This window comes from Myotis brandtii, unplaced genomic scaffold (assembly GCF_000412655.1).
Source record: "Myotis brandtii unplaced genomic scaffold, ASM41265v1 scaffold9164, whole genome shotgun sequence".
In the NCBI taxonomy this organism is placed as follows: Eukaryota; Metazoa; Chordata; class Mammalia; order Chiroptera; family Vespertilionidae; genus Myotis; species Myotis brandtii.
In genome coordinates, this window is record NW_005371775.1 from 9295 (window position 1) to 20292 (window position 10998).

The window sequence follows — 10998 nt, forward strand, 5'->3', positions numbered from 1 at the left end:
ACAAGGAAGTGGAAATGGGCTGAGAGGGTGGCGGGAAATGCAGAGGGAACCTGAGTGAGTGCTGCTCAGAGGACGTGCCCTGGAGTGGGGGTCTTCACCCACTGGGGTCCTGGGAGCAGGTCTGGGCTAGTGTCCACTGCCACCTCCTCTAGACTTCCCATGGGGCCCTGCAACCCCCATTGACCCCCACTCTCTCCCCCAGCTGCTTTCAGACCCAGCAGGTCATTCCCACTCTCTCCTACACTAGCATCCCTGTCCCTACCAGTGACCTGCTCATCCTCACGCTTTGCCTCCCTCCCAGCCCTGTCTGCCCCCCTGGAGAGCAACCATGGGGAGGGGTATGTGCCGGGGTTGCCAGTCTGCTCTGACTCCTCCCATGTCCCCCTGAGAAAAGCCCAGGATGTCACCAGAACTTGTGTCATATGGAGAAGTCATTGGAGTGATGAGAACTGAGTCCCCTGGAGGGGGTAGAGGGGTGGTCTCTTGGACAAGGGATTGTGCAAATGGACAAGAATTGGGCTGTGGTGAGGGTTGCACAGCTCTGTGAGTTTGCTAAGAACCACTGAGCTGCAGGCTTAAAACACGGGGGGTGTGAGGTTGGAGATTTCCTCATGATGGAGCCTGATCCTGCTCTGCTTCCTCCCAGGGGTCCTGCCCATACCCTCCCTCAGGGCTGAGCCAGGCCCTGTGGTCCCCCGGGGACGGCCTGTGACCCTCGTGTGCTGGGGCCCAGCTTGGGCTGAGTTCTTCCGCCTGGAGAAGGATGGAAGACTTGTATATGAGAATCAGAAAAAAGTGTCTCAAGATGGTTTGCCAGTGACAGAGACCAGATTCCACATCCCCGCGGTGAGTGAAGACACTGCTGGGAATTATACCTGCCTCTATGAACATGCGTATGGCTGGTCTGAGCGCAGTGAGCGCCTGCAGTTGCAGGTGACAGAAGAGGACTCCACTCCACCCTCAGGTGGGTCCCAGGGCCCTGCTCCCTGTCCCAGCCCCGTCTCTGTCCTCGGGCTCCCTGCCTTCCTGCTCACCCCCAGCCCTGGGGCTCCCCTCCCTCTGCACACACGACCCTCGGCCTTCACCCCTGGCTCAGCGCCGTGGAATCTGGTCCCATCTGGACACCACGGTGGCCTGGACCCCGAGTCCTGCATCACAGGGGACACAGTGAGCTTCCGGCCACCAGGTGGGGACAGACCCCTGCAGGGGGCCAGGTGTCCTTCCCCTCGGGAGGCTGTGTGTCCATGGGCCAGGACCAGCTGCCCTGTGCTAATGTATGGAGGGTGGTGGGACGTTCTGAGGGGCGGCCAGCCCTTCAGACAAGTGGAAGCAGAGAGCGTGCCATCCCAATGTCCTCGTCTCCCTGAGCCCTTTCTGGGGCGTGTGTGGGGCGTCCTCTATAGTGAGAGGTGCAGAGAAAGAGGCCAGGTGAGGGCGCTGTGGTGGTGAAGGGCCAGGTTTGTTGGGAAGATGGAGTGGAACCTGGGCTCAGTGCTTTCCCACCCCCTTCACTGGAGCCCTCCGCTTCTACCTGATGCCTGGGCTGGGGAGGGGAGAGCTCAGCCTGGGGCGACTCCTCCTCGGGCTCTGCTGGGCAGTGGGCTCCAGCTTCATAGGGCCTGGCCTGGCCAGGTTGTGTCCACCTGTCAATGACCTCTGCCCTCTGCTTCCAGGCCCCACCTCCCGGGATTACACGGTGGAGAACAGCATCCGCATGGGCCTGGCGGGCTTGGTCTTGCTGATCCTGGTGGCGATTCTGGTGGAAGCTGGGCTCAGCCAGCACAGGACCCCACAGGGACCATAGGCATAAACACAAGGGAACCCCCAGAGAGAGGGGACCCTAGGCCCCAGCAGGGACCTCACCGAGGGCCCAAGGCTCACCCTGGAGCCAAGATGTCCAGAGCCGCCCCTACTGTTATTCAACGACAAGAGGACCCAGGCCCACGTGGGTTAGGATGCTTGACCTCAACCTTCACCTTCCCAGGACCATTGAGAGGAGTCATCTTGATTGACAGGCAGGCAGACAGGCCAGGGTCCCGGGGAAAGAAAGGCAGGCGGAGGAAGGGCAGATACGACCATGTTATCCAGCCTGACCACGGAAGCCAACCACGCAGATAACAGAATGATTTTAGACTCAGAGGAGATGCACTTGACCTAGGGAGGGGCGGCAACACTAAGGTGAGCTGAGGCATAGGAACCCCAAAGGTTCAGGTCTGCTCCTGGGCAAGAACTATTGAGAGAATCCATCAGGTGGCCACAGGGGGAGACAGAGAGCAGGTTTGTAGCAAATATATACCCCTAGACCACAGGCTTCAGTGGCAACCATGACTGAGCCCTCTCCCCATGCAGGTAGTCTGAATCTGCTTGCAATAAAGTTTCCCCACTTTTGCTTCAATCTTGTGGTCCAAGATTTTGTTCTTTGGGTGTGTGTGACACAATCTGGGGCTATCAAATCTCAGCTCGCTGTACCGGATTTCAACATGATCCCCAGCCCAGCCAACCAGGGTCCCTAAGACATGGGAGGGAATCAAACTGCCCTCCATCAGGTGGGTGAGCCTCCTCACATTGGCTGAAGAGAACAGGACTGGCCCCGACGTTGTGGACAGACTTCCTGGGGCTTGAGCTGCAACAGCAGCTCCCCTGGTCTCCAGCCGGCAGCCCTCCCTGCAGATTTTGCACTTGCCAGACTCCTGGATTGTGTGAGCCAATCCTGCCCCATACATCTCTCTGTATATACACGCCTGTTGGTCCTGTGTCTGAGACAGACCTTCATGGTACTGGGTTCTTTCCCTGAATCTAGACGGGTTCAGGAATCTGGAGAAGGGCTGTGAGTAAATTAATAAAGAGACTAGAAATATAAATTTTGAAGGCATTTTGGTGGGGAGCCAGAGACCTAGCTTCAGTAACCAAGTTTTCTGAATCTCTGGACCCCTAGCTTTTTATTAACACAAATTGCTCTACAGAAAAGCAGATATACATATCAAAGGTAAGGTTTGGTATACAGTAGGCATTGTCAGGTTGGGGGAGCTGCCTTCAGCTGTTCAGCTCTTTGGCCAGAGGCAGGTAATAACATGTAGATTTTCAGGTTTGAGGAAATGCTTTCACTTATTTTAGCAGCAGGTAATGTGATTCGGTAGTGCTGAATATAGAAGCCCATCAACCTTTTGATAAACTTCTTGCATTTAGGACCTGCTGGAATATGCCCCCAGCACATGGATTCAATGGGCACATCATTTCTTTCGGGGGTGATGAAAATAATTTGGAACAAGGTAGTGGCAATGGTTGCACAAGATGGTGAATGTACGAAATCTCACTGAATAGTACACATTTGCCCCATCTTATGATCTTATGTGTATTGTTGACACTGTTAGAGAAATTCACCATCCTCCCCTCCCAGACTTTGCCCTTCCTGATGGCCCACTCTGCCAGGGGCCTGCCTGGGTCTGCAGCCCCCTCAGCCATCCCTGAGCTGGGAGCTGAGGAGTCTCAGGCCTTTCCCTCTAGGTCTTGACTCTCCTCTGTCACCTCCGCCCTGGGAGGTCACAACGATGTGCCTCAGAGTTGGGGTGAGGGAGGCTATGGGACCACCTTCCCTAATCAGAGTGCCTGTGTTCTGTGCCCTAAATGGACCCATTGGTTCATCAAGGTCCAACCGGAATCCAGCCACCAGCCCGGACCCTTCTGGTTCTTTGAAAGTCAACCTTCCCAGATGCCCCGCCCACCAACGTGTGGACAACATGACTGTTTCTTTTGTGCATCTGCTCCTGTGGACGTAGGGCTTTCAGTTTAGAAATAACCAGAGGCAGCTGGGAAGCAGGGGAGTGTGTTGGTGGCAGCCCAGGTTCACAGGACACAGGGAGGCACAGGCATGGAGCCTGAGACAGGTGCCGCCAGCCCTCGGAGCTTGGGAGAGGGGGGGCTGAGTCCTTCCAGTGTCCCACTCAGCTCTGTGCTCTCCCAGGAATGACATGGAGGTGTCAGGAGAGTTCTATGGTTTCCCCTTTGCCCTGAGAAACTGAAGCATTTGCATAAGGTAATGTGTGGTTTGGGGACAGTCAGCCTGTGAGGACTGTCCTTTAAAGCCGAGTGTCAGGATCAACTAGGTGGACACACCCAGGCCTGGACGATGGGGGCCACCCCTGGCCCTGCCCTTCTTCCCACCCATGGCATGTCTGAGTCACAGCAGGACAAAGAGAGAGGGGAGAGAAGACACTCAGTTTTAAAGGACAGTCCTCACAAGCCAAGAAGTTTTCCTGCCTGTATTGTCTGTATACCTTTCTATGTATCTAAGTATCTATCATTGTATCTATATATCTATCTATGTAGGTATTTATCTAATTATCTATGTATCTATCTATATATGTAACTATGTATGTAAATATCGATATATTTATATAACTACTAGAGGCCTGGTGCACAAAATTCATGCATGGCTGGGGGATCCCTCAGGCCACCTGCACCATCTCCAATCTGGGACCCCTCGGGGGATGTCCAACTGCTGGTTGAGGCCCCATATGCAATGGGGCCTAAACCGGCAGTTGGATATCCCTCTCACAGTCCAAAACTGCTGGCTCCTAACTGCTCCCATGCCTGCCTATATGATCGCCCCCAACCACTCTGCCTTCCTACCTGATCGCCCCTAAGTACCTCAGCTTGCTGGCCCGATCGCCACCTAACTGGTCCCCTAATGGCTACGTCACCCCGAACGGCCACTCTGCTGGCCTGGTCGCCCCCTATTTGTCCAGAAGGATGTTGGACTTCCGGAAGATGTCTGGTCGACCCGGTCTAATTAACATATTACCTTTTATTAGTATAGATCTGTGTATCTATCTAAATATCTATTCAACTCTCCTTATGTATATAATTATGTATCTGACAATCTGCATATCTATGTATGTACCCCAGGATGGGTTTATATAACTAAGTATCTTTGTAACTATCTCTATTTCCATGTTTGCATCTATGTATTTATCTATGTAACTATCAATTTGAGTATCTGTGTAACAACTTATACATCTATGTATCTGAGTATCCAGTTATCTAGATCTATCTTGGATCTATGTATCTATCATCAATGTTTGTCCATCACCGGTGAATTAATACCATGTAGGTTTCATCTGGTCATGGGTTGAGCCTGGTTAGGACATACATCTCTAGAAACTGCTGCCTGAACAAATTAGAAATACAATATTTTATATACTTTCACCAACACCACTCTGGACCCAAAAAGGGGAAACTAGATTTGGAGTTTGGAGCACCCAACCTCCTTTCATAAGAAACCACGGAAATAACGCATATGACTCGGCCCCTTTAAAGCCGCCCTGCACGTTCACTGACCTGCAGGACCCTGTCCTCCCTCACCCAGACAGACTCACCTCCTACAGGTGGACAAGGACAGAGAAGACTGGGAGAGGCTGCCCATGAGCCCCCGGCCCTCCACCCTCCTGGGCCTCGGTGAGTCCTGGATGGAGGGACCGTATTCCAGGGACTGAGCTGGTGGGAGCTAGAGCAGGTGTCGCCATACCAGTTCAGTCCTGACTCCAGCCCAGGAGACTCATGGTCCCTCCTGGGGGTGTGGTCCCTCAGCTCTGGGCCTGACCTAAGTGTGACCATGGGAGGGTCAGTCCTAGAAGCAGGTGCCTGGGCATGGGGACAGGTTCTGACTGAGGACCTGATTGGAAGAGGGGGTGGGGGTTTGTTTGGAAACTCAGAGCAGGAAGCAGGATTGTGCTCAGAGGAAATGCCCAGGAGGGAGCCTGGGATATTCTCGGGCCGAGTCGGCTGCCTCCAGGAAGGCCCCCTGATTGCTGGCAGGGGCGGAACCAGGCGCTGGGTGTTGTTCTCACCAGACCATCCCTTGCAGTGCTCTGCCTGGGCCAGACGATCCACATGCAGGAGGGTGAGTCCGCCCTTTTCTATGGAGTTTTACATACAAGTTTCATTTTCAGGCAAAATATTGCTTTTCCTCAGAGTCCTCTCCAGGTGTATCCTCAGCTGGAATGAGCCCCCAGCCTCTCTCTTTGTCTGGATCGGTCTGTTCTCATGCCCTCTGGCTAAGTTACCTTCAGAAACCAGCCTTTCTTTCACTTTCACAAACACCATGATCTGTCTCTACCATGACCACCTCCCACACTAAGGCTCATGTAGCTCCGCTTGGCTCATTCATATTTGGCCTCTGGTCTCAGCTCAGGGCCGCCCCCCGTGACTCTGAGAGGTCATCTCTGCCCCCCTAGCCCTGAGCCTCCCACACTCACCCTGAGCCTCCCACACTCAGCCCTGGGCGAGTATCACAGCACGTGGCTGTGGATTGCACCCTCCTCAGCCCTGTGCTCCCTCTACCCTTCCCCCAAGAAGGCAGGGACCCTCCTGTGTTTCTCCTCTTTGTGGAGCCAGTGGCACAAGGAGGCGTCTGTAAAGGGACAGATGGGAGCTGAGCTGTGGCTGAAGGAAGGAGGGGATGACTAACCAAGGGAATGAGTTCTGGGGCTCGGCCAGCTCTGGCTCTATGGGGATTGAGTAACTTGAATGCCTTCTTCCTGTTTCAGGGCTAGAACCCTCTGTTCCCCTGCCCAGCCCAGTTTAGACACTTGGGGTTTCAGGTGCCTCAATAACAAGGAAGTTGAAAAGGGCTGAGAGGAAGGCGGGAAATGCAGAGGGAACCTGAGTTAGTGCTGCTCAGAGGACTTGCCAATGAGTTGAGTGTAGGGTCTCTACACCAACAGGGGTCATGTGAGCAGGTAGGCGCTGGAGCTCCACCCCCACGCCCACTAGAGTTCCCATGGGGCCCTGCAGTCCCTCTGGTCCCCTCAATCTTTCCAGCTGCCTGCAGAGCCAGCCAGGTCATTCCCACCATCTCAGAATCCTGGGTCCCTGTCCCCACAAATGGCCTGCTCATCCTCATCCTCTTCCTCCCTTCCAGCCCTGTCTGTCCCCCTGGAGAGTGGCTGTGGGGAAGGCGACTTTCCCAGGGCCCCAGGCTGCTGTGACACCTCCCGTGTCCTCCTGAGAAAAGCCCACGATGTCACCAGAACTCGGGTCCTTGTGTCACATGGGGAAGTCACAGGAGTGATGAAAATTCAGTTTCCTGGACGAGGATGGGATAGGGTTTTGGGGAAGGGATGGTGAAAATGGTGTAGATTTGGGCTGTGGTGAGGGTTGCGCAGCTCTGTGAGTTTGCTAAACTCCACTGAGCTGCACGCTTAAAGCCCGGGGGGGAGTGGGGGGGGAGGTTGGAGATTTCCTCATGATGGAGCCTGAGATCCTGCTCTGCTTCCTCCCAGGGGTTTGGCCCAAACCCTCCCTCAGGGTCCAGCCAGGCCCTGTGGTCCCCCGGGGACGGCCTGTGACCTTGGTGTGCCGGGGCCCAGCTGGGGCTGAGTTATTCCGCCTGGAGAAGGATGGAAAACATGAATATTACGGTCAGAAAAGCGAGTCTCAAGATGGTTGGCAGGGGACAAAGGCCAGATTCCACTTCCCCACGGTGAGTGAAGACATGGCTGGGCGTTATCGCTGCCGCTATCACCAAGATTCCCTCTGGTCTGAGCACAGTGAGCCCCTGGAGCTGAAAATGACAGAGGAGGACTCCACTCCGCCCTCAGGTGGGTCCCAGGGCCCTGCAACCTGTCCCAGCCTCGTCTCTGTCCTCGGGCTCCCTACCCTCCTGCTCACCCCCTGCCCTGGGGCTCCCCTCCCTCTGCACACACGGCCCTCAGCCTTCACCCCTGGCTCAGGGCCCTGGAGTCTGGTCCCATCTGGACACCACAGTGGTCTGGACCCTGAGCCCCGCATCAGAGGGGACACAGAGCTGTCCTGCTGGGATGGGTGGGGCCTGAGTTTCCAGCCACCAGGTGGGGACAGACCCCTACAAGTGGCCATGAGTTCTTCCCCTCAGGTGGTGCCCTGCCTTTTCCCCTGGCCAGGCTCTGTGGGGACCAGGCAATGTATCCATTCGGGTCCCCCCACCGTGAGCAAATCCCATGGTCCATGGGGTCCCTGCCCATGGATTGGCAGTGCTTTGTGGTATTTTTTTGGATGAGGCTGTCCCTGGACAGGTGTGGTCATACCCTGATACAAACTGGACCCTGAGTAAGAGTCAAGCAAGGACATGGAGAGTGAGGGAGGGGAGAAATTCTACCTTTAAATCGAAGGGTCTTCTCTCTCCTCTCTCTTCTTCATGCTGTGACTCAAGACATCCTATGGGTAGAAGCACATGCCCTGTGGTGACCCTCATCAACCAGGCCTGGAGGTGTCCACTAGTTTATCCTGACCCTGTGACCCTCCCTGCCCTGGGGGACGGTTGGTGGCACAGTGGCCGGGTGAGGTGAGCTCAGAATTCAGGCCCTGTGAGCCTGTGGCCGGGTCAGGGGGCTCCCACCCTGTGTGTCCATGGGCCAGGACCAGCTGCCCTGTGCTAATGTAGGGAGGGTGACGGGATGTTCTGAGGGGTGGCCAGCACCTCAGACAAGTGGAAGCAGAGAGGGTGCCACCCCAGTGTCCTCGTCTCCCTGTGCCCTTTCTGGGGGTTGTCGGGGGCGTCCTCTATACTGGGAGGTGCAGAGAAAGAGGCCAGGTGAGGGTGCTGTGGGCGGTGAAGGACCAGGTGAGTGGGGAAGACAGAGAGGAAGTTGGGCTCAGTGCTTCCCTTGCCCCCTTCACTGGAGCCCCTAGAGCCCTCTGCTCCCCCCCCCACCCTACAGAGCCTGGGCTGGGTAGGGGGGACCTCAGCCTGGGGCGCCCCCACCTGGGCCTGGCCTGGCAGGGTCGTGTCCACCTGTCAGTGACTCCTACCCTCTGCTTCCAGGCCCCGCCTCCCGGGATTACACTGTGGAGAACAGCATTCGCTTGGGCCTGGCGGGCGTGGTCTTGCTGATCCTGGTGGTGATTCTGGTGGAAGCTGGGCTCAGCCAGCGTAGGGCCCCACAGGGACCACAGGAGTAAACACAAGGGAGCCCCCCAGCAAGAGGGGACCCCAGAGCACCAGGAGGGATCTCACCGAGGGCCCGAGGCTCACCCTGGAGCCCAGATGACCAGAGCCGCCCCCGCTGTTGTTCAAGGACAAGAGAACCCAGGCCCATGTGGGTTAGGATGCTTGGCCTCAACCTTCATCTTCCCAGGACCATTGAGAGGAGTCATCTTGATTGACAGGCAGACACACAGGGCAGTGCCCCACAGGAAACAAACACAGATGGAGGCAGGACAGATACGACCATGTTATCCAGCCTGACCACGGAGCGAACCACGCAGAAATAACAATGATTGAGATTCAGAGGGGAGACACGTGAAACTAGGAAGGGGCTGTAACACTAAGGTTCAGGTCTGCTTCTGGTCAAGAACAATTGAGAGAATCAATCAGGTGTCCACAGTGGGAGACAGAGAGCAGGTTTGTAGCAAATATGTACCCCTAGACCACAGGCTTCAGTGGCAACCATGACTGAGCCCTCTCCCCATGCAGGGAGTCTGAATCTGCTTGCAATAAAGTTTCCCCACATTTGCTTCAATCTTCTCTACTGAGATTTCATTCTTTGGGTGAATGAGACACCATCTGGGGGCTATCAAATCTCAGCTCGCTGCTCTGGGTTTCAACATGATCCCCAGCCCAGCCAACCAGGGCCTCTAAGACATGGGAGGGAAGCAAACTGCCCTCCATCAGGTGGGTGGGTCTCCTCACATGGGCTGAAGAGAACAGGACTGACCCCAGATGCTGTGGACAGACTTCCTGGGGCTTGAGCTGCAGCAGCAGCTCTCCTGGTCTCCAGCCACCAGCCCTCCCTGCAGATTTTGCACTTGCCAGATTCCTGAATTGTGTGAGCCAATCCTGCCCCATACATCTCTCTGTACATACACGCCTGTTGGTCCTGTGTCTGAGACAGACCTTCATGGTACCGGGGTCTTTCCCTGAATCTAGACGGGTTCAGGAATCTGGAGAAGGCTGCGAGTAAATTAATAAAGAGACTAGAAATATAAATTTGGAATTCATTTTGGGGAGCCAGAGGAGCCGTAGCTTCAGTAACCAAGTTCTCTGAATCTCTGGACCCCTAGCTTTTTATTAACACAAATTGCTCTAAAGCAAAGCAGATATACATATCAAAGGTAAGGTTTGTTATACAGTAGGCATTGTCAGGTTGGGGAGCTGCCTTCAACTGTTCAGCTGTTTGGCCAGCAGCAGGTAATAACATGTATATTTTCAGGTTTGGGGAAATGCTTTCAGGTATTTTAGCAGCAGGTAATATGATTAAGCCCCTCCAATGTCCAGCCCAGCTCTGTGCTCTCCCAGGAATATAGAAACCCATCAACATTTTGATGAACTTCTTGCATTTATGACCTGCTGGAATATGCCCCCAGCACATGGATTCAATGGGCACACCATTTCTTTTGGGGGTGATGGAAATAATTTGGAACAAGGTAGAGGCAATGGTTGCACAAGATGGTGAATGTACGAAATCCCACTGAATAGTACACATTTGCCCCTTCTGACAATCTTATTTGTATTGTTGACACTATTAGAGAAATTCACCATCCTCCCCTCCCAGACTTTGCCCTTCCTGATGGCCCACTCTGCCAGGGGCCTGCCTGGGTCTGCAGCCCCCTCAGCCATCCCTGAGCTGGGAGCTGAGGAGTCTCAGGCCTTTCCCTCTAGGTCTTGACTCTCCTCTGTCACCTCCGCCCTGGGAGGTCACAACGATGTGCCTCAGAGTTGGGGTGAGGGAGGCTATGCGACCACCTTCCCTAATCAGAGTGTCTGTGTTCTTTGCCTTAAATGGACCCATTGGTTCATCAAGGTCCAACCGGAATCCAGCCACCAGCCCGGACCCTTCTGGTTCTTTGAAAGTCAACCTTCCCAGATGCCCCGCCCACCAACGTGTGGACAACATGACTGTTTCTTTTGTGCATCTGCTCCTGTGGACGTAGGGCTTTCAGTTTAGAAATAACCAGAGGCAGCTGGGAAGCAGGGGAGTGTGTTGGTGGCAGCCCAGGTTCACAGGACACAGGGAGGCACAG

General features: G+C 54.9%; 2 protein-coding genes across 5 annotated transcripts in view; both read left to right on the top strand.

The window, feature by feature from the left end:
- The window catches only part of LOC102247826 (leukocyte-associated immunoglobulin-like receptor 2), a 7276-nt gene extending 5161 nt beyond the window's left edge, over nt 1-2115 (top strand). The window contains exons 2-3 of the mRNA XM_014532873.1: nt 621-964; nt 1674-2115. Coding sequence (XP_014388359.1) covers nt 621-964; nt 1674-1804 — 475 coding nt within the window. The 3' untranslated portion in view covers nt 1805-2115. The remainder of the gene's footprint in view (nt 1-620; nt 965-1673) is intronic.
- Nucleotides 2116-5353: 3238 nt separating this feature from the next.
- The window catches only part of LOC102247538 (leukocyte-associated immunoglobulin-like receptor 2), a 17423-nt gene continuing 11778 nt past the window's right edge, over nt 5354-10998 (top strand). Inside the window, exons 1-5 of one of the 4 annotated variants that reach the window (XR_001360501.1) lie at nt 5354-5454; nt 5864-5899; nt 7281-7598; nt 8189-8320; nt 8801-9495. Coding sequence is in view for 3 of the 4 variants with exons in the window: in XM_014532874.1 (XP_014388360.1) it covers nt 5421-5454; nt 5864-5899; nt 7281-7847; nt 8801-8937 (774 nt within the window). In the remaining variant the exon portion in view is untranslated. Of the gene's footprint in view, nt 5455-5863; nt 5900-7280; nt 7848-8188; nt 8321-8800; nt 9496-10998 lie in introns of those variants that run through there. The other 3 variants (XM_014532874.1, XM_005885642.2, XM_014532875.1) reach the window with 3 other exon arrangements.